Source organism: Babylonia areolata, chromosome 23 (genome assembly GCF_041734735.1).
Source record: "Babylonia areolata isolate BAREFJ2019XMU chromosome 23, ASM4173473v1, whole genome shotgun sequence".
NCBI lineage: Eukaryota > Metazoa > Mollusca > Gastropoda > Neogastropoda > Buccinidae > Babylonia > Babylonia areolata.
Genome location: NC_134898.1, coordinates 30,643,481 through 30,667,512, shown reverse-complemented (window position 1 = coordinate 30,667,512; position 24,032 = coordinate 30,643,481). Strand labels below are relative to the sequence as shown.

The 24,032-nt window shown below is 44.5% G+C and overlaps 2 protein-coding genes across 2 annotated transcripts in view; both read left to right on the top strand.

The window, feature by feature from the left end:
- The first annotated feature begins 3,399 nt into the window (after window positions 1-3,399).
- LOC143297638 (uncharacterized) overlaps window positions 3,400-24,032 on the top strand; it is a 57,778-nt gene continuing 37,145 nt past the window's right edge. The window contains exons 1-4 of the mRNA XM_076610056.1: window positions 3,400-3,710; window positions 4,045-4,072; window positions 11,635-11,853; window positions 23,900-23,986. Coding sequence (XP_076466171.1) covers window positions 3,654-3,710; window positions 4,045-4,072; window positions 11,635-11,853; window positions 23,900-23,986 — 391 coding nt within the window. The 5' untranslated portion in view covers window positions 3,400-3,653. The remainder of the gene's footprint in view (window positions 3,711-4,044; window positions 4,073-11,634; window positions 11,854-23,899; window positions 23,987-24,032) is intronic.
- Window positions 16,920-23,616, top strand: LOC143298083 (uncharacterized). Its single transcript, XM_076610762.1, has 2 exons — window positions 16,920-17,777; window positions 23,524-23,616. The coding sequence occupies exon 1, from the start codon at window positions 17,050-17,052 to the stop codon at window positions 17,689-17,691; it is 642 nt and encodes a 213-aa protein (XP_076466877.1). The 5' UTR covers window positions 16,920-17,049; the 3' UTR covers window positions 17,692-17,777; window positions 23,524-23,616.

The window sequence follows — 24,032 nt, the reverse complement described above, 5'->3', positions numbered from 1 at the left end:
AATTCTACAACCAATAAAGCCAACAAGACCTTGGGCTTTCTCCGGCGCATCTTGAAGATAGGAAACAAGAAGACAAAGGAAACTGCGCACAAAACCCTTGTTCGACCTATCCTTGAGTATGCTGCATATGTGTGGGATCCCTATACAGCCAGTGACATCTAGGCCATCGAAAAGGTCCAGCGCCGAGCAGCAAGATGGATCACAAACCGACATCGACAGACGTCTTGTGTCAGCTCCATCCTTAGCTCCCTCAACTGGTACCCTCTACAAATCAGACCAAAGAAATTCTCGCCTGGAGATGTTCTACAAGTTCCACCATGGTCTCATCTCCATCAACTCAGTCTTCCTGCCAACACCATCAGACAGCAGGCTGAGCTCCAGACACCTGCAACTACGACATCCCTGCCTGCAGGACGCAGTACAGACAGATGTCTTTCTTCCCCCGTACCATCCCGGAATGGAATACACAGCCCCAGGAGGTTGTCACAGCCAAGTCGCTGGACTGCTTCAAGTCCAGACTCGCCTCCTGCCTGTGACACAACAGAGTATACTTACCCTTCCCCCCACCCCGTCCCCCTCCCCACTACTACCCTCCAACACTTCTGCTTGCGTATACACACGAAGCTGGTTCAGACACTAACAGGTCTGCACATATGTTGACCTGGGAGACCGGAAAAATCTCCACCCTTTACCCACCAGGCACCGTTACCGAGATTCGAACCCGGGACTCTCAGATTGAAAGTCCAACGCATTAACCACTCGGCTGTTGCGCCCGTCGTCTTGCGATATAAATGGGGCAAAAACGCGACACTTTTTCAGTAAAACGTGGTAATACTCCGGAGAGAACGTTATTGGATGGAATTGCAGTTTCGTTCAAGGCCTCGATAATATTCTTGGCATTTTGCCGACTCAGTCACGAACCGACCTAAACATCGGACCACACCCTTCGCTTCTCCTTACCCCCACCCCCCCCATCCCCCCTTCCCTGTTTCCCCTCCCCTCCCAGCGCAGCCACCTCCTCTCACACACAGACAAGATCAAGAAGGAAGTTGGAAACGTTGGAATGGGGAAGGGTTGGGTGTGTGAGGGGGCGGGAAGGGGGAGGAAGGAGTGGGGTGGGTAAGAGGCGTTGACAGTCTGTGTTGACTTAAAATTATCAGTAATATTCGGAAAGCCCCGGGACTGGACAATTGATCCATATGTGCTATAAGAGAGAAAAAAATCTGGTGTCTGACAGACCCGCATATATACACAAAGCGCTGGTCAGGCCTTGAGAGGCTACCACCATAGATGTGTGTAAGATTATAACATGAAATATAGCATGATATACAATGATTACACAAAACTAACAAATAATATTACACACACACACACACACACACACACACACACACACACACACACATATATATATAATATAGAATATTCAAAGAATATTTAAAGCTGCTTTGAATGTAAATGATTGAAACACACACACACACACACACACACACACGCGCGCGCGCGCGCGCGCGCGGCACAAAAAATAACAACGACTAGCAACGCCCAATGTTAACTTGTGCATATTCACACATGCTTGCATACTTACACAAGCGTGCAGATGTACACACAGACACAGACACACAGACAGACACACAGACACACACACACACACACACACACACACACACACACACACACACACACACACACAGAGCGAGTGGGTTGAAACTCAGAGAAAGAGGAAGAAATAGAAAGAACAACAGCTGATATTTGTCATGTAAGCCCGGTCGTCCAATCGCAAAACAGCGGTATGTTGAACTGGCTTGGAACTTTCAGACCGGGTGCTGTTTGCTCCGACTGGTTTCCACACAGTTGCATGGCAACTGAATTTAAATCTGTATATGCCAAGGATTTTTTTTTTTTTTTTTTTTTGATACAGAGAGGAGAGGAATCGGACAGACGGACAGACAAAGAGATACTGCGTGTATCTCCAACTCATGCGATCGTTTTTTTGTTTATTTTATTTATTTATTTATTTATTATTATTATTATTATTATTATATTATTATTATTATTATTATTATTATTATTATTATTATTATTTATTTTTTATTTTTTTTTTTTTTTTTTTTTTACCGCCACAATTTTTGCGAACGAATGCAAGGAGCAACTACTCCTGCATGCTTATGCTCATCCAGTTGAAAGAGTTGTCTTTCCTTTCATTGAACAGACGACACCGGAGCGGCCTACATTGTGAACGTCTAAATCATCCTGTTATCTCTGCAAACGGAGTCAGGTGGAAGGACCTTTTTACGAAGAGTGATGTCATACTGTGTGAGCATTCATGTATTGCCGATTGTGCGCTGTGTCGACAACGTTACCCAGAAGGGTTGTGGAAGGTGGAGAGCGTTGACAGGAAACAGAATGTCACGCTCTAGTAATTACTGCGAAAAACTATCAACATCGTGGGATTTTTTAAAATACATTTTTTATTTCTATCATTTGGAACAGCTCAGATACCACTGACACATGTCTGCATGACGTGAATGAAAGAGAATGCCTCTGTGTAATTGTCCAGTATACGGTCATTATCAACGAGCTGCCGGATCAGAGTGAAGTCAGTGGAGGAGGATCGAGGTGGGGGGAAGAGGTAGGTCAGGGAGGGTGTATGGTGGGTACATGTATGTGTGTGTGCGTGTGTGGGGGCGGGGGGGGGGGGGAGTGTAGAGAGGGGAGGGGGGGTCTTTGCATCCCTACTGAAGGGTTAATAAAGAAAAGACAGAACTCCAAGATAAGCCACTTCACTGTCACTGTCATCAGGAGGAGAGTGTTTGTGTGTGGACCTTGAGTGATTGCATATATATTTGTGTACCTATCAAAGTGGATTTATTCTACAGAATGATTTACCAGAGGACAACACTTTTGTTGCCATGGGTTCTGTTGTTTCAGTGCGCCAGGTGTTTGCTGCACACGGGACCTCGGTTTATGATGATAACGATGATGATGATAGGAGTACTTCAAATCGTTTATCGTCTCATCCGAATGACAAGACGTTCAGTTTGATTTTCCAGTCAAACGTGGGAGAAAGGCAAAAGTAGGAATGGAACCCAGACCCTCACGGACACTGTAATGGCAGATAAGCGTCTTAACCATTCTGTTACCTTTCTCTCCGAAGTGATATTAGCTTGTTCTAAAAAAAACTCCCTGGACTGAAGCGGGGGGGGGGGGGGGGGGGGGGGGTCGTTGCGGAGCGGGGGTTGCGATTGGGCACGTGCGGATTCTTACCCGGGTGGGTGGCAGCTCGGAACGGGGGTGGGGGTTAGAGTTTAGCCACGTTATACCGTGAGAGACAGCCTAATATTCAGAAGAAGAAAGAAAAAAAAAGAAAGAAAAAGGAGAAAGAAAGAAGAACAGCAACCCGTGTTCGTCACTTCATGTGCTGTGCCGTGGGTGTGTGGGGAGAGAACATGACACGATCCTCAGTGAGAAAAAGAGCACGACTTTTATCTACACTGTCACAATAACAGGCAGCTGAATTTGGGTCAACACGATCTATAAAAAAACAACAAAAACAAACAAGAACGTTTCTTCCGGGTAGGTGGTTGACAGTGGTGTGTCGTACTCCCGATTCTTCAGTTAGCGACGAGCGGGTGAAGTGTTTGACTCTGGACATGCAGACAGCAGCTGTGATGTGGACCCCTGTGCTTGTGATTGTGCTGGGGATGCAGGTAGGATGAGAACTGAGCTCGGTTTATTTTGTTCCAACACTGAACACAAGGAGACTAATGAGAGAGAGAGAGAGAGAGAGAGAGAGAGAGAGAGAGAGAGAGGCCAACTAGCCCCCAAGGCTGCGGCACTAAGATTCGGTGCAGTCTTGCTGCTGTTTTGAGAGTCATGGTCCTTCAGAAAATACTGAGCTGTGAATGAATTCCCATGGCAGCTCTCACTTTTCTGTTAGTCCAACTGTAAGCTTATGTTAGTTTCTGGCGCTGAGCCTGTACAGGTATGAATGGAATGAATTACTTCTGGTTGCATCTTGATACTCATTTCTTTCATTTTCAGGTCCTCCTGCAGACAGCCACAGTGTCAGGTATGTGTTGCTGTGAATGAGATACATGTCATCTTTTCATTCTCTCTGTCTCTTCCTCTGTGTGTGTGTGTGTGTGTGTGTGTGTGTGTTTGTGCGCGCGCGCGCGCGCGTGTGAGTGTGTGTGTGTGTGTGCGCACGCGCGCGTGTGTGTGTGTGCGCGCGCGAGCGTGTGTGTCATGTTATGTTGGGTTGTGTGTGTGTGTGTGTGTGTGTGTGTGTGTGTGTGTGTGTGTGTGCTCATCCTGAACGAATATTATTTTCAGTTTTGAAGAATCTTCCAGTCTTTTCTGCTCATACTTGTAGTGTATAATGTCTGTTATATTATTTCACATTGTTTGTTGTACATTGTGGATATGTAATATGATACCGATTTCACGGTTTGTTACTGTTTTTCATTTCACAGAGTATACTGTACATAAAATTGATCCTCGCTATGGCAATTTTTTTCACTCTTTTTTGTTTATGCTAGTGTTTTAATTTTACAATATGTATATGTACTCTGCATTGTAGATGGGTTATGCAGTATGAAAGCCTGCTGATTCATGTTGACAGTGAGAGGGGTAAGGAAAGGAGGGTGGAGGTGTTGGACTGGGCGAGTGAGGGTGGCTCTATGTATGTACGTTTTCCGCAGTGTTTTTTTTTCACAGGCACATGAAATATTATGTCTCATCCATTTTACTTTTTGAAAATTCTGCCGTGGGCTTTCCTTCTATGTTAAAAACAAACATGGAAAAAAAGAAAAGAAAGACATTATGCGAGACAGTTTTTTCTTTCCTCAGTTTGAGTTACGTGTGATGTGCTGACTGTAGCAATGATGGTGAAATATCGTGCTATGGGTCGGAGTCCCTAGACCCGCCACATTTCTTCTTGCCCTAAACACTGCTTCCTACACTTTTATTATACTTCCAATGTGGTCAGACTACAGTCATATAGCAACTGTTGCGAACACTAGAAAAAATGGACATATTTTTGATTAAAACCCCCAAACTGATGTCTTTATACATATCTATTGTTACGTAATATTGTTACATATTCGATTTCGTTATTTTCTTATTTAAAAGATCTCATACAATGATGCGCATTACATGTATCAATGTCCTTGCTGTTTCCATAGCAAATGTGTCATGGCAGCTCTATCTTTAGTGATGGCAGTAATATTGTTCAGTTTGATTTCTCAGCCACAGAGTATCGTTTGTGTATGTCAGTGTGTGCCGTACGCTATGTCGTGTCTTTACACGGGATAGGCTTCTGTTATCTTTCATCTTATTTGATTAGTGCATAGGCCTGCTGCCCGCAACTGCAATCGGGAGTATTTCATACAGTTAGAAAACTCGGTGAAATGTTTCCAACATTTTATGCGTCAGAGACCAAGATTCCAGTCACACACAAAAAAGTGCCTCTGGTCATGTACCTGTTGATATTTGCTCCCCTGCAGACTTGCGACATTTAATTTTTTATTTATTTATTTATTTTATTTATTTTATTTTTTTTTGGGGGGGGGGGGGGGGGGGGTGGGGGGGGGGGGGGCGCTGAGATGTCAGTCTTTGTTACACAAATTTGCATTTATATTCGAACTTGCAGGCTGTCTCTGTCATGTTAGCCCATGTGTGTGTAAAGCAAGGGCTGTATATACAGGGTATATTTGATTTATAATCATAGGGTCTTTGTTGTAAGCCTCACATCCGGTTTCCCTCAACTCACCATTCAACTTCCCTTGCTCTCCTACCTCTTGAACATTAACATTTGAAATGTGAAAATTTAGATCTTAGCAAAGTGTCTACAGTCACCAGTAAGTGTGACGGGACACTCAGCACATTCCCTTCACCTCTTCTTCTGTTCCCACGGCATGCACACTATTTCTGTTCAAACATTCTCCTCAGTTCTGTGCGCATGATTGAAACACAGTTTGAAAGCAAAGCGGCTCACGGACATAATCTTTCTATTGCAATACATTGCCATCTCTCTACACACAAGGTACATAACTTCATGCCAATGCTGCTTACGCTACCAATTCAGCTAGCACACAGGTAAATAAAAGGTACATTGAAACAAACCCAGACACTTCCCCCAAAAAAGGAAGCACCGGGCTTCCTATTATACCCATCATTTGGCATGTGCACACAGCAGCAATGACAGAAGAAATGTGCAAACACAAATTAGCTTTTATTCAAGACTGGCAAAGCCTCTTTAATCCTGAACAAGCCACACAGAACACACGGACAATACAGAACAAATACATGGTTGCTTCGGTGGTTTTTCAACTTGAAATTAATAAACAATGAGGCCAGGAGATCAACATTAATGATTAACAAATAGTAAAGAGTGGTAACTCTCTCCACACACAACTGAGGTACATAACTTCAAGCCAGTGCTGCTTACGCTACCAATTCAGCTAGCACACAGGTAAATAAAAGGTACATTGGAACAAACCCATGTGCAGACACCCCAAAAAAGGAAGCACTGGATGGTTATGGGTATGTACTGGTAACCTCACACCCCCGTCGCCCTCCCCTTCCCCTCCCATGTCAGCATTATCGGTTTCGTTGTTGTTTTGCAGCAGGAATCATACCTGATCATGGAGGCATTGCCCCTTATTTACTTTGTGAATACAGCCTCTCATTTGCCAGTCAATTAATTCTACCGTTTCTTAGCAGATGATTCCCAGCTTCACAACTTTACTGTTCCCTCAGACTTTCCAGCTCCTGCCAGTAGCTTGAAAGATGGCATTGAGGATGTGGCTGAGAAGATGAGTGAGAACAAATCGGAGACAAATGAGGATAATGCCCAGCTAAGTATACTATGGGGATATTTTTAAACGGATTTCACTGTTTCAATACATGTTGTAAAAAAGATAAAGAAATGATAATGAAATAAAATAAAGACTCAAACCATAGAAAGTCTACTGTTTTATACATTCATTATGAAGGACGTAGACTATTTACATTGATCCGATAGGTCTTTTTTTTCTGAAACAAGAAGCAGCGTGCTTGGTGACCATTATTCTATTTGGGGATTCCGTTTGCGCACGTGGTCTGTGATAGGCTACAACCGTCCCAAATAGATTTTTCTTTACCACGAAAGCGAACACAAACGTCCAACTTGTTCATCTTTATCACCCGCAATAAATGAATAACAAGACGCATCATCAGTAGAAACTATATCCGTGACACTAACCACGAAGCGATGCGCACAGCTTAAATCATCTTCACCAGAAAGTTTTCAGATCTGAATGTGGATCGTATCGACAGTTTGCAGTAACTTATTTTTAAAAGGAGTTGAAGTAACAGTATTCACAAAAAATATTTTGTGCAAATGCCTCAACATGTGCATAAACTTCGTGAACGGCTATCTAGATATACAAATCTCATGGCCTTTTGGTATGCTGTCGATGTGCTGAACATAACTGGAGTCTTGAGAGAATATTTGAGACTTCCGGTTTCTAAGTGGAGGAGTGAGAGGCAAATTTCAGCCATCATTTTGAGATTTTTTAAATAATATTTTTCTCTCTCCATGGCGTTTTCACCGATTCCGAAAATGAGTGGCCGTTTTCATGACTTTCTTTCTGAATATTTAGAGCTAAAATTGATTGTTTGAAAAGGCTCAGAGTTTACAGATAGTTACTTCAGTAGTGTGCATACGTCAGCTCGCCCTGACTTGATTCGCGGAGAAGGCAACGTAATGATCGAAATGTTCGAAGTGCGAGAACGTCGCGTCCGGTCCATCATTCCTAGTTTTGTCGAAAGGACAGGTTTTGTTTGGAGTGACCGAAAATGGAATACATATATACATTTGTTTTTACTGGTTGTTTACTCACACGACCGACTTTATTGATGAGCACACAAATGAATGCGCATATGTCAAGTTCATTGCCGTAAAACAATACCATGATGGAGTCTCCCGTCGGTCCGACGGATGAGTAGGCAGGCAGGCTTATCTGTCGGTGTGTGTCCGAGAAGAGGCCGATTCTGGATGCGCAGCACTTCCCACAGGTGTTGCAAGGGAAAACGTCTCCAGAAGTTGAGCCCTGCTTCCTTCGCTCACGCTTCTCCTTAATGACCAGGATTCTCTTGTTTTCAAACGTCTTTATGCCACTAGAGCACAGCATCCTCCAGCGACAGCGGTCAAGGGCATCAGTTTTCCAGGATGTCTATGTCACAGGATTTGAGGTTTGTCTTCCAGGTGTCCTTGAAGTGCTTGCAGGGTCTTCCTCGTTCACGGTGGCCTCCATTCGGCTGGCACTGGATCAGCAGGCTTTCGATGCTGGGTAGGCCGCTCCTCTCTAGGACCTGGAGGTTGTAGACCCTGTCTTGACACTTTATGCCGAGGATCTTTCGTAGGCATCTCTGGTGAAACTGGTCGTTGTTGAATGTGACAGCGATACGTCGTCCATGTTTCACAGCAGTACAAGGAGGCACTGGCGTTCTGTGAGCTAGCCAGTTGGTACATGGACTCTTTCTTGCTGAGGCTGATGGTGAGTCCAAAGCGTCTGCAGGAGGTTGAGAACCTGTCCATAATGAACTGCATGTCCTCATGGGTGTGTATTTTCAGTATTTTCCTGTACTCTCGCTTGCATGCCATCGTGGAAAGACGCAATCAGCTGGTTTAGGCTCTCTGGGCAGCCGAACTTTAGGAGGATCTTCCACAGACCATGGCGGTTCACCGTGTCAAAGGCCTTAGTCAGGTCTACAAAGACCATGTGGAGCTCCTTGTTATGCTCACGGCACTTCTCTTGTATCTGACGTACGGCAAACACCATGTCACATGTTCCCCTGCCTGAGCGGAAGCCACACTGTGCTTCAGGGATGACTGTGTTGGAGGCATGGTCAACCAGTCTGTTCAGTATGATGCGGGCGAAGATCTTGCCGGCGATGCAGAGGAGAGAGATTCCACGGTGGTTATCGCAGGATGTTTTGTCTCCCTTCCGTTTGTAAATGTGGACAATAGAAGCATCCTTGAAATCCTGGGGGACCTCCCCTCTCTCCCAGATAGACTGGAACAGGACTTGTCTGTCAGCACCTCGCCTCCATACTTGTAGATGTCAGCTTGGATTCCATCCACTCCTGGTATTTTTCCTGACGTTGTCAGCTTCAGGGCCTTCTGGGTCTCGACTTTGGTGGGAGGGGCAGCTAGCGAGTCATTGACTGGTAGCTGTGGGAGGGCTGCAATTACCTCGTCAGATACGGACGAGTTCCTGTTGAGGAGGGTGTTGAAGTGCTCTAAAGGATGTCTTTCTTGTCTGTCAGGATGGTGGTCTGGTCCGAGGTTCGGACAAGGGTTGATCCTGTGACTCTCGGCCCATACACAGCTCGGAGACCATCATGGAAGGTCTTCATGTCGTGAGCATCAGCAGCGGACTGAAGCTCTTCAGACTTTCTCTCCCACCAGGTGTTCTTCATCTCACGCAGCCTCTTCTGTACGAGTTGCCTGGTTTGCAAGAACTGGTTCTCCATCCTCTGGCAGTCTTTATCGGAAATGTGATCCTGATGCCGTATATGCAGTGTGTTCAGGAGCTTGGAGATTCCAGAGTCATTCTCGTCAAACCAGTCTTTGTGGCTCCTCTGTACAAAGCCGAGTGTGTCAGCTGCTGCTGTGTACACAGCATCTCTGAAGGTGCTCCATACCTCTTCTACATCAGTCGATGCAGGAATTTCTTGGAGAGCTACTTGGATTTGCTGCTGCAGCACGTCCTTGGTGATAGGGAGGCGGTGGATGTTTAGCTTCCTAGGGGGTTTCTGCCTGGCTGGTTAGAGCTTGTGTGCAAGTCTGATATTCATCTTGCTGTGTATCAGGCGATGGTCCGACCAACAGACTGCTCCTCTCATGCAGCGTGTAGTGGAAACATCAACTCTGTTCCTCTGCCGGACAATCACATAGTCCAGCATGTGCCATTGCTTGGAGCGGGGGTGCATCCATGTCTTCTTGTACTTGTCCGCTTGTTGGAAGAGGGTGTTGGTGATGGTCAGTCCATGCTGCGCACAGAGCGAGAGCAAAAGCACTTGCCAGTGCCGTGCTGTCCTAGGACTTTTGGCCACAAGGAGAAGTCCACGCCGACGCGGGCATTGAAATCCCCAAGGATGATCAAACTGTCCTTTCTGTCTACCGCTGAAATGGTGCAGCTGAGCTCTCGTAGAAAGCTTCTTTGATGTCATCAGGGTTGGTCATCGTCGGGGCATAGCAGCTGATGACTGTGGCGAAGCGATCCTTGGACAGCTTCATACGCAGGGTCATCAGCCTGTCGTTTATCTAATGTGGAAGGCTGTCAAGCTGTTGTGCAAGTTTGATTCGTATGGCAAAGCCCACGCCTGAAGTTCTTGAGGTGCCATCTGGCTTCCCAATGCAGTAGAAGGTGTAGCCCCCTCCAACTTCCTCCAGCTGGGTTTCACCCGCAAACCTGGTTTCGCTCAGGGCTGCTATGTCCACCTGGTAGCGATCAAGCATTCTAGCAATGAGCGCTGTGCGTCTTTCTGGTCTGTCGTCTCTGTCTAAGAGGGTGCGAACATTCCAGGCACCCAGAGTCAGGGCATGACTCCTGGTTCTTTTCTTTTGTTGTTTTCGACCGCTATTGTTGGATGTCCAAGTAGGTGCGGTTTTCTACTAGGTACTAGGTGAGGCAGGCTTTGTTTGGAGATCTTTTATCTCCCCTTCCCCATGTGGGGAGAGCAGTGCTTTCCCTAAAAAAGGGCTGCTCTAACACTGTGGGAGGATACGGGCGCCGCATCTGCCCCAGTCTACAGCGGACGACCATCACCCCACAGCCGCCTGCGTGCAGAGTCGTGACTAGGAACTGCCAGCAGCATCCTCTGCCTGTCCCCGTTACCACTTCTCCATCGCCGCAGGGCTTGGGAAAGCTGGGTGTTGAAGGGCTAGCTCGTCGACACTAGCCTGGTTGTCTGACCAACACAGGTGACTTTTTTCAGTGAGGAGGAGTTGTGCAGTCCCTTCCCCACTCTCTCGCCTACCGACGCTCACAGTCCCACAGGTGCAGATACTGCCACGTGTAGGACGGCGTCGGCAGGTGCAAGTTTTTTCTTCGGGGCTCCGTCTCCTAGGGGGACTTCCAGCCAAAGATAAGAACTCCCCCTGCCCTTTGGTCATCGTCTTCCGCCTTCACAGCCGTTGGGAAAGGTTTCCTCCTCCGCCTGGTCCGTCGTTGGGAGATTTCACATGCGGCAGGTAGTAGTGGGTTACATGGTACCAGTAGCAAGGGCTATGCCCCTGACCTGACACTATGATACCATGAACAATACCATGAACATGACTATAAAGACATATCAGTGCCAGATGTTTCATAATCATGGCATTGATTTAATGTGCATCAACTGAACTTTAGCAATGCTAGACACATGTTTCCAAAAGTGTGTGGGTGCTGTGGCTGAACATTTGAGTAACTTTGTTTTTATATATAAATATAATGCAAGTATCTTTTTACCATTTTTCTTTAATGAATAGGAATCACATTTAAGCCACGAAGGCTTTGGCATTCTTCTTATCATCCACAATGGCGTCAACCTACATATCAGCACCAACATCGGTAAGCCCTGAATCTGTAACATCTTCACCAGAAACAGCTGCAGCAGCGGAGACAACGACAACACCACTACCAATGACTACACCACCACCAACAACGACAACGACCATACCAACAACGACAACACCAGCTCCATTAGAACCTGGGAAGAACTGCAGCGAAAATGATCAATGTTTGGTGAATGCCAGTTGCAGTGAGGGCACCTGCGAGTGTGCTGCCACACACTATGCCAGTAATGGCACGTGCCGAACCAGTGAGTGGCTGTTCTGCTGGTAATGGAACCCAGTGTTCTTGCTTCCTCCCGCACCTCCCCGCTCACTGTCATCCACTGTGCTCAGAGAATTCACTGCCAACCTCTTTTTGTTTGCATGATTGAGTGTGAACTGTAATGTTATCCCCTCTTCCTCCCTCACTAATGTCGTTGTCCTCATTCCCTCATGCACTGAATGTCGATGGCTTTACCCGATTGTTTCATTACATCGTTGAGGTTTGTTTACTAATTTGTTTATTCGGCATGACCGTTCGATTGTTCAGTCGCTTTTCCCACCCACTTGTGTGCGCTTATGCGCGAGTGTACATATATAATTGTATACGAGAACATTTTTAAAAAAAAGAAAGAAACAGATTGATTCAGGAGTTCCTTTCACTAACCGATCACATTTTACTTAAATATTTTCTCACCTCTGTAAAAATATGATTTGCATACTGTGATTATTTAGAATATAAGCTAATTAAGTATTTGTAGTGTCGACATTATATATTTTCATTTCGTTAACAAGAGAGAGAAAGAAACAGAGATCAGTTGTTTTTATCTTTTTCTTTAGATGTGTGTGTGTGTGTGTGTGTGTGTGTGTGTGTGTGTGTGTGTGTGTGTGTGTGTGTGTGTGTGTGTGTGTGTGGTCATATCGAATGGAAACAAATTGTCGTCCGTTATAATGTAGAATTGTTCTAGAATTATGTCTGCAAAAGATATTGAGTACGACGCTTGCAATAAATTTTAGAAGTTTGTCAATGGTGATTGAAAAGAAAACTAAACAATATTATGATATACCATACAATACTATAACATTTCAAAGTATTGTATGTTACAGTATTTAGTTCGTTGCGTTAAATTTTTTTTTAGAAGGAATAAAAGAATGTATGAAAATTGAAAACCACAAAAAATATAGGTAATAACATACTTTGCAACGCATAGGGAGCAATGTGCTTCATCTGTCTCCCCTCTCGCCTCGCTTATTATACCCACTTTCCGCTACTTATGAGCCTACTGAAGTTCTTACAGTCGGTAACAGAATTATGAACAGTAGAATTTCGAAACAAATACTTAGCGAATGCTAAGTTTCGGTATTTATATGATGGTAGCATTCCAGTCTCTCCAATGGAGAAATTGAGCAAGCTTGCACGCTTGACCTTTGAAATTTGCTCGAGTAGATATCAAAAGCAGCAAATTAAGAAAACTTGTCTCCATATTTGGATCTCACAAGCGCAGAATGTAGATGAATAAACGTTTTAGTACCATATCCCTTGTGTGTGTTGCTAATTATCTTCAGGAAAGTTAGTATTTTTCTCAGCTAAATTAAGTATTGAGTTTGAACAACAGTTTGAGCGTGACTTAAAAAATGTATGTGATGGCAATTATAAATGAAAAACAAAACAAAACAACACAGTATGAACACAAATTTTGATTATGACACTTAATGTTAAACTTGACCAGTATGTCAATCAAATTTGAGTATGAAAAGACTCTGTAAGACATTTTATGTCACAGTCCAAAACCCATGCGCTTTACGTCAGTAGCTTTAAAAGCAAGAAAATAATGGAAAAGAAATCAAACAGGCACAATGTAATAACCTGCGACACACACACACACACACACACACACACACACACACACACACACACACACACATATATATATATATATATATATATATTCATTCACCCACCCACTCACTCACTCACTCACTCACTAAACAGAACGCATTCTTTCACAGTCCACCCTCTCGTTCCACTGTCCCCACTCACTCTTCCGTCCCTATAAAATACCGCTGAGGGAGGATCTTGCAGTCATACACACAGAGTGTTGTCAATAGAGGTAATACTGTTGTACATATAAATCATTTCCACAAGGCAGCTGTGCACATTGTGACAGGATTACGGTATACCACTGGCCAATACTTGGCTTTAAGACTGTTGTCTGGTGCGTACGTATGCACACAGGCCTGTGTAGCTTTTTTGTATATACATAGTTTGGTGTGTTTACCGTTCCTGGAAAATGACAAAACAAAAGGGAGGGGAAAACAGTCTGTTGTTACTAGTAGGAGTATTTAGCTTGTGCATGTATATTTGATTGCTTTTATTTCCCAAAGAGCAGGGTGTATAACTATATAAGCAATGTGCTTGCACGTGTGTGTGTGTTAGGGGGGTGGGGGGGGGGGCGGGGGGGGGGCGGGGGGGGGGGGGGGGGCAGGAGGGGGGATGCCGGCGGTGTGGGGAGGGGGGGGGGCAGTTTCTGTGAATGATATGGAATGGAACTGTACAACATTGGTTTTCTTAATACATGCTCATAATACAATGTTTATGATATCAAGTGAAAGCAGGGCTTGATGGTCCTAACATGTTTCATCTGTTTTTATATGAGGTTGATCAAATTGTCATGGACGAAACATGTGTCACATCCGTTTTGGTATCATGTAGGTCATGGACCTGACACATGCCACATGTGTGTTTTGTGTTTTCAAAATTTAAATTTATACAATTCTTTTCTACATATATTTGAAGAACAGCCCTTTCGCATACGTACGCAAACACGAAAAAAGATGAAATATTGATTTGAAAAATAAAGAAGAAAACATTTTAAAATATTATTACAACAGATCACTTATAAACACAAAGGGCTGACATTTTCAGATTTATTGGTTCCATGTTTATGAAAAATATAGAGTATACAGAATGCTCCGGATATGAGCCTCATACCTTTTCTCTGGTGCTTTCCTGCACAAAATACTGGTTTATGATATTCCCAGCATTGAAAGTAAACATGTTACAGTTTATCTTTGCAATGTGTTATTCTCTGTTTCAGAACGAGTGTTCAGTTGCCTTGAAATGCATGTACATTTGGTTGACTGATTTGTGTATGTTCGTTTCTGTGCATGCCTCATTTGTTTGAGTATTATGTAGATTAGGGTGTTCCCCCATGGGGATGCCGGGGATCTTTCAGTGTAAATAGCATCCCGGCCTTCTAGAAATTCTGTGCTAGAAATTTCCTCTTTTCTATCACTCTCTTTGTTTCTGCCGTTTTTTTCTTCTTCACTGTTGTCTCGGCTTTTTCTGCCTTCCCAGTCCATTCCCTTTTCTTTTTTCAAGCAAGCACTGGCTGCCCATTCTGCAATGCTATTTGCTTATATGGCCATTTTATGTAATTTTTGTTTCGCTTTGAAGTATTGTTGTTTTTTTTCTTTATTTTATTTTATTTTATTTTTGTAATCTGGGGATGATAAATTAAGCGGAATGGCTGGCGTCCTCGGCATGACCTAGTCTTATTTGCCATAAGGAGCTAAATGGTTGGGATACTGTGTAATATGATGAACTGTGTTTTGTGGGTTTGTCTTAGTGTTTTTGATTCACTTGTGTAAACAAAGTGAGTCTATGTTTTAACCCGGTGTTCGGTTGTCTCTCTCTCTCTGTCTCTCTCTCTCTCTCTCTCTCTCTCTGTGTGTGTGTGTGTGTGTGTGTGTGTGTGTGTGTATGTGTGTGTGTGTCTGTGTGTCCGTGGTAAACTTTAACATTGCCATTTTCTCTGCAAATACTTTGACAGTTGACACCAAATTTGGCATAAAAATAGGAAAAATTCAGTTCTTTCCAGTCATCTTGTTTAAAACAATATTGCACCTCTGGGATGGGCACAAAAAATTTAAAAAGAAGCCAAATTATATGCAAACTGAATTTACTGTTATATTTATATATTTTTAATTCTCTAAATTTGGCACTTTGATCTGATAGTCTGACACAACAACAAGAGCAGTCATTTTTATCATTTTCTGTTCAAACAGAAAGTTCTTTTGCTAAGCATGGAAGTTATATTTATTTTGCATGTCTTTGGTGCAGATAGTAAAAAAGGGAAATCAATCTGTAATTAATGCTAGGGGGCTTAATTTGCTTTAAACTAATCTTTCTCATCGTAAACATTACATTTTGAAATTATACTCAATACATAAAAAGCTTGTGTGTTTTACTCTCAGTGTACAGGGCTTTCACTATGTTCATTCGCCCAAGTGGTCTTTTTCGGAAAATACTAAAATCAGTACGACGAATAGATTTTATAGATCTATTGGCTGAACCCTGGAGGTCATGGGCAAAAATCAATTGCGTACACATATTTATACATATTCAAAGCACGTGCTCATATTTTTCGCGAACGCGAACGACGCCATTTTGTTTCAAGTTGTTGACCTGCCCGTTCAATCCTATATTCAATGGACAATACACGATAACATGTGATGGAAAGTTGGAGAAGGAGACCGTTAAATATTTATTCACAGACAGATTTGTGAACGCCTCATCACTTACTGGATTATGCCCCAAACTGCCATAAAAATATCCACAGAATCAGTCGGAATTAACGGTTAAAAATAATAAACCATCAGAGTTAATACCTTTGAATTGATGAAAAGTAAAAATTTCCAGTCTTGACTTTTCTCAAAATGAAGTCCTTTTCACTTCCTACGACGTTTAGATGTACTTGTACTTGGCTCTACATGTTATTAGTTTAACAAAATACTCAATTTTCTTATCAACTTTAAAACTATAAAACTAGATTGAACATAAAAGAGAAATTGAATTAATGTTGCAGTGTGATTGCGGCGATAGCCACGTCTCCTTTACCGCGGACTTAAAAAGAATTTTTTAATTGTCCTTAAAGATTTTTTGAATGCCCAAGATACACCAGAATAATATGATTTAAACAGCGTTCTCACTGCGAATACCGCAATCGATTTATCGCCCTTTAAAAAAGCATGTTTAAATGTTATATTTTTGAACGTCAGATAAGGCGCCACGATAGTGTAATGGGTAAGACAGTTTCTTCTCACCCGAAGACGTGGGGTTCGAATCTGCCGTTAGGACTTTTTTCTTTTTCTTTTAACTCGAAGCTTTATAATATCAAATACAGAACACATTTTAACGATTACTTTAAAAAGAAAAAAAGTATCGCAAGTGAGTCTTGAAGGCCTTGCCTCTCTTTTTTATTTTATTTTATTTTATTTTTTTAGATGTGACAGTTTTGTGTTGACGCGGTTGAGCATTTGTGTTATTTGACAGTCCTAATATGGCCCTGTGCGGTCGGCTGGACTATAAGCAACAAGAACAAGAACAAGTTTGGATGTCATTGACCTAACAAATGTGAGATTTTTTAATTTAAAAAAAAATAATCTTTGTACATTAAGATGTTATGGGCCTGACCCGTGTCAGATCTGTTTTTGTATCATGTAAATTAGAATATCATGGACCTAACACACGTTACGTCTTTATCTTGGATTGTAACAGCAACGACAGCATCATCATCATTATCGTCGTCATCAGCAACATCACTTCCATCAGGCTCGCCAGCATCAACTGCAACATCACCAGCGACAGTGGCAACCTCTGGGTCACCCAAAACAACACTAACAACCACAGCAAAAAACCCAGTGCTAATCACAATATCATCAACAAAGTCGCTGTCAACAACACCAACATCATCAGCAACACCACCACCAAAACCGACAACATTGACATCACCAACAACAACCTCAACACCAACACAATCAACGACGGCGACAAGACGAACAAATTCGACACTACCACCACCCTCAATAACAGTATCAATGACAACAACAGCACCAGTAACAACAGCAGCAATATCAGCAACAGCACCAATAACAACACTGCAACCAACACTAAAAACACCAATTGCAGCAACAGCAGCAGCACCAATAGCAACAACTGCATCAACAATTACACCAACAACCACAACACAAATAACTACACTACCACCAATAACGACAACACCATCAGCTCCGATAAAAGCTGGGGAGAAGTGCGGCGAAAGTGATCAGTGTGTGGAGAATGCCAGTTGTACTGAGGGCACCTGTCAGTGTGCTGCGACACACTTTGCCAAAGATGGCACGTGTCAACCCAGTGAGTGGCTGTTTTGCTGGACATGAATCCCGCCGGCTTCAGCCCACCCTCCTTCCATTCCAAATCCCCCTCCCCTGGCCTCCCTGTATAGTGTAACCTGCCACGGGACACTGTCATCCGCTTTCTGTTGTCAGGACTGGGGGGATTATATATGTGGTCCTCTCTCTTACACCCCCCCCCTCCTTCATCTGTATGGTCCTCTCACCCTCCCTCCCTTATCAGTGTGGTCCTCCCTCATCACCCCTCCCTCATCAGTGTAGTCCACCCTCCCTCACCCTGACTCCATCAGTGTGGTTCTCCCTTCTACACCATCCCTCCCTCATCAGTGTGGTCCTCCCTCACTCATCCTTCCTCCATCATCATTGTGGTTCTCCCTCATCATTCCTCCCTCATCAGACTGGTCCTCCCTCCCACACCCTCCATCATCAATGTGCTCCTCCTTCCCTAACCATCTTTTCCTTATAGATATGGTCTTCCCTTCATTACCCACCCCCCTTCATCAGTATGGTCCTCCTACCGTCACCTTCCCTCATCAACATGGTCCTCCCTCCCTCCCTCCCTCAATATGATCCGTCGCCCTCCATCAATAAGTCCCTCCCTCTCTCACCATCCCTAATCAATGCTTTCAACTGCCCTCATCCTACCTCCCTCATCATCGTGGTCATCCCTTCCACACATTCACCTCTCATCAGTGTGGTCCCCCCTCATGCATCTTCATCAGTGCGGTCCTCCCTCTCTCTCTCCCTCATCAGTGTGGTCCACCCTACCACACTCTCCATTTCTCATCAGTGTGGTCCTTCGTCCCTCATCCTTCCTCCCCCATCAGTGTACTCCTTCCCTCACCCTCCCTCCCTCCCTCACCAGTATGATCCTCCCATCCTCACCCTTCCTCCCCCTGTCAACCGCCTCCCTCTTCCTCTATTAAGAAAATGGTCTTCCCTACACCCCCTTCACTCCTTTGTGCATTCAGTGGTAATGGCTTATCTGTTGTTTTGTCTCTTTACATCATTGAGGTTTATTCAATTATTGGTCGGCTCAACATGACTGTTGGGTTGTCTGACTTTCCCACCCACATAATATGTGCACTCATTCACGTCTCTGTATACGACAGTGTACTTAGGTGTCGATGACGGTGCATCCCATCATAAAGACTTGCTGCGAGGAGAGACATACGCTGAGTGCCTGAATCCACATAAAGTCTGTCTGTGATTTCTGCATGTGGCTGAAATGGTTGTTGCTTGTTTATGAACTGTAGAGAATGAACCCCTTAATATGTGTGTGTGTGTGTGTGTGTGTGTGTGTGTGTGTGTGTGTGTGCAGGAAAGAATCAGATCAGGATGTCATTGACTGAACAAAAGTCACATTTGTTTTTTTGTTTTTTGTTTGTTTGTTGTTGTTGTTTTTCATCTTTGTAGATTAGAATGTTATGGACCTGACCTTTGTTAGATCTGTTTTGGTATCATGTGAATTAGAATATCATGGAGCTAACACACGCTACATCTGTATCTTGCATTGTAACAGCAACATCATCATCATTATCATCTTCTTCATTCGCAACAGCACTTCCATCAGGCTCGCCATCATCAACAGCGACATCAGTAGCGACACTGGTAGCCTCTGCATCACCCAAAACAACATCCACATCCACAACAAAAAAAACAATGATGATCACAAAATCACCAACAAAGTCGCTATCAACAACACCAGCATCATCAACAACAGCAACACCACAAACAACCATACCAAAACTGACAACATTGACACCACCAACAACAACCACAACACCAAGGACAATAACACAATCAACGACGACAACACCTTGAACAAGTTCGACACTACCACCACCCTTAATAACAGCATTTATGACAGTAACAGCAGCAGCAACAACAACACCAATATCAACTACACCACTAATAATAACAACACTGCAACCAATACTAAAAACAACACCAGTAACAACAACAGCAACAGCACCAGTAGCAACAGCTACACCAACAATTACACCAACAACCACAACACCAATATTTGCACTGCTGATGACAACAACAACACCAGCTCCGATAAAAGCTGGGGAGAAGTGCGGCGAAAGTGATCAGTGTGTGGAGAATGCCAGTTGTACTGAGGGCACCTGCCAGTGTGCTACCACACACTTTGCCAAAGGGGGACATCCCCCCTTCCTGACTCAGAAATGGTCCTCCCATCTCCCTTACCCTTATGAATATGGCATTCCCTTTCTCATCATCACTCCCACATCACCCCTCCTTCCCTCACCTTCCCCTCCTGAAATTGGTCCTCCCTTTTTCACTCTCCCTAACGCATCCCCGTTCCGACATGAATGAGGTCATCACTCTCTCATCTAACTCCCTTATCCTCCCTCCCTCAATCCCTCTTATAGATGAGGTCCTCTTCCTTATCTTCCCTTCCTCATTTCCCTCCTTCCTCACCAATGTGAACTTCCCTTCCTCATTTTTCCTACCTCATCATTATGGTCCTCCCTCACATATTAGTGTGGTCCTCCCTCCCTTACCTTCACTCATGAATGTGGTCGTCTCTCTTACACCCTCCCTCCCTCATTAATGTGGTCCTCCCTCCCCTCCCTCCCTTATCAATGTGGTCCTCCCTCCCTCACCCTCCCTTATCAGTGTGGCCCACCCTCTCTCACCCTGACTCCATCAGTGTGGTCCTCCCTCTCTCACCCTGACTCCATCAGTGTGGCCCACCCTCTCTCACCCTGACTCCATCAGTGTGGCCCACCCTCCCTCACCCTCCCTTATCAATGTGGTCATCCCTCCCCTCCCTCCCTTATCAGTGTCGCCCACCCTCCCTCACCCTGACTCCATCAGTGTGTTCCTCCCTCTCTCACCCTGACTCCATCAGTGTGTTCCTCCCTCACTCTTTCTCATTAATGTGGTCCTTCCTCACTCTTTCTCATTAATGTGGTCCTTCCTCACTCTCAACTCACTCCATCAATGTGGTTCTCCCTCCCTCACTTTCACTCCACCAGTGTGACCCTTCCATACCCTCCCTCCCTCATCAATGTGATCCCACCTCACCCTCCTTTATCAGTGTGGTCCTCCCTCTCCCTTATCAGTGTGGTCATCCCTCGCTAACTCTCCCTCCTTTATCAATATGGTGCTCCCTCCCTCACCCTTACTCCCTCATCAGTGTGGTCCTCCCTCCCTCATTCTTCCTCCCTCATCAGTGTGGTCCTCACTCTCTCACTCTCCATTATAAATGTGGTTCCCCCCCACCCCCTCACCCTGACTCCATCACTGTTGTTCTCCCTCACTCTTTTTCATTTATGTGGTCCTCCTTCCCTCACCCTCACTCCATCAATGTGGGCCTCCATCTCCTTCCCTTATCAACGTGGTCCTCCTTCCCTCACCCTCACTCCATCAATGTGGGCCTCCCTCTCCTTCCCTTATCAACGTGGTCCTCCTTCCCTCACCCTCACTCCATCAATGTGGGCCTCCCTCTCCTTCCCTTATCAACGTGGTCCTCCTTCCCTCACCCTCACTCCATCAATGTGGGCCTCCCTCTCCTTCCCTTATCAACGTGGTCCTACTTCCCTCACCCTCACTCCATCAATGTGGGCCTCCCTCTCCTTCCCTTATCAACGTGGCCCTCCTTCCCTCACCCTCTCTTCCTCATGAATGTGGTCATCTTTACCCTCCCTCATCAATATGAACCTCCTTCCATCACCCTCCCTCAGCAACATGATCCTTGCTTCCTCCCTCTCTATCCTTCCCGTCACCCTGCCTCATCAATAAGGGCCTCCCTCTCTCACCCTCCGTCCCTCAACAGTGTGGTCATCCCGCCCTCTCCAACCCCGTTTATCAATGTGTTTATGACTTCCACACCTTCACCCTTCATCAGTGTGGTCCCACCTCCCTCATCCTCAGTGTGGTCCTCCCTCCCTCTCTCTCCCTCATCATTGTGGTCCTCCCTCCCTCAAACTTCCTCACCCTTCAACGGTGTAGTCCTCCCTCATCCTCCCTCCCTCCTTCTTCAATGTGGTCCTCCCCTTCTCACCCTCCTTCCCCCCGTCAACCACCTCCCTCGTTCTCTGTCAAGAATACGGTCTACCCTACATCTCCTTCCCTCCTTCATGCATTGTGGTATTGGCTTATCTGCTGTTTTGTGTCTCCTTACATTGTTAAGGTGTATTGAATTATTCATCTGCTCAACATGACTGTTGGATTACCGGACTTTCTTATCCACATCATGCATTGTGGTATTGGCTTATCTGCTGTTTTGTGTCTCCTTACATTGTTAAGGTGTATTGAATTATTCATCTGCTCAACGTCACTGTTTGATTATCAGACTTTCTTATCCACATAATGTGTAACTGTTTGATTATCAGACTTTCTTATCCACATAATGTGTATGCTCATTCACGTCTCTGTACATGACAGTGTACTTGTGTGTTGATGACGGTGCATCCTTTCATAGAGACTTCTGCAGCGAGGAGAGGCATACACTGGGTGCCTGAATCCACATCAAGTCTGTTGTTGCTGCTTATGAACTGTAGAGAACGAGCCCTTAATATGTATATATGTATATAGTTCTGTATGTATGTATATATGTATGTATATAGTTCTGTATGTATGTATGTATTTTGTGTAATGTTTGTATGTGTGTGTATGAAGTAAAGAAAATAGACTCGTATTTTGGATTTTGGATGTGGTTTATTCTTCTTTATCAGTTGATCTATCACTGATTAATCAATTAGAAACAAGTATTCGTTACTTTTTTTTTTTTAACTTCATATGGTTTTAAATCCTTCACTCATCTCGTGACTTACTTATCTAATCATGAAGCTTGTGAAACAAACAACGACAACAAAAACCGTTTTATTATTATTTTTAACTGGCCATGTGTTCTGAAATTATGGTTGGTGTGTGTGTGTGTGTGTGTTTGTGTGAGTGATTTACAGCGGAAAATTTGATGTCTTTCCAAATTGTGTTTTGTGGATTGTTTGATTTTACCGCATCATTATTTTATCCTCCCATCACCCTTTGTAATGTTACTTTTTTTTTTCTTTTTTTTTGCTGCCCCGTCATCTGCACCGGTTCAGTGGCATTACTCCCACGCCGCTCATTTAGATTCCCCCATACACGCCCACACCCGGGTTTGTCCGTCGTAGTTCCAGCATCGGCAGTCCACAGGGAACCATCGATGTTAGGTCGCCAGAAAACCACACACCAGAGGAGACCCTGCACTGCTGCTGAGTCACTTCGGTGGTGTTCAGTGGTGCCTGTTCTGTTTTAACGTACTTAGGACACCACCTACTAAGCCCCCTACTAACGACAATAATGGCTTAGTCGCGGAGCCAGACTGAGTGAGCGTCCCTCCCAGAGTGGAGACCGCCACCACGTCCCTCAAACAACAACCCTCCATGAATCTGCCGACACTGACGACATTGACAGGACTCACCCCAAGCACGGAAGTGGAGGGGTATCGAAACTGAGGTCACCATGAGAGCAGGGCATGAAAGGCCACAGACTTTGAGACTATTTTGTTTCTATTGATGACGATGAAGGAGGAGGAGGAGGACGATGTTGCTATGGAGGTCCATTTTGGTTTGGGACTGCGTGACAAGGCTGTACTCTACGCTTCCTGTCATAATGATATCCCGGCATTAACCAGGCCCGAGAGATACAGACACTTGCAGTGTTGGTCAGGTAATTTGTTTTAGAAAAGAAATAACACTACAGTTGGACTCCATTCTGTCATCTGTTCATAGGACAGGGGATAGGAGAGAGCTGCACACCAGATACTGACAGTTGTGTTACCGGCACACAGTGTGTGAAAATTGTCACAGGCAGCAATGAGTGTCATAAGTATATGTGTGTCTGTGTCTGTATGTGTGTGGAAAGGGGGTGGGGTGAGGGGTGCTGTGTGCATTTTTCTGTTTGAGCATGCACGTGTGTGTGTGTGTGTGTGTGTGTGTGTGTGTGTGTGCCTGCGTGTGTGTGTGTGTGTGTCTGTTTGTCTCTGTGTGTGCAAGCACAAATGCGTGAAAGCTAAAGAGATCAACAGTGAGGCGGTTTCTGGGGTGGGGGAACCGTTGTGAGACACGATGGACAAATTTGTTATGTTGTGTGTTGTGTCGTCAACAGGACTATCTGTGGGACAGACATGCAACACCACAACACAGTGTGTACCTGACACGGAATGTGATGATACTGATGCTGGCAAGCAGTGCAGTGAGTTGTCTTCATTACCTTATTTTTTCTCCCACTTCTTGAGGTT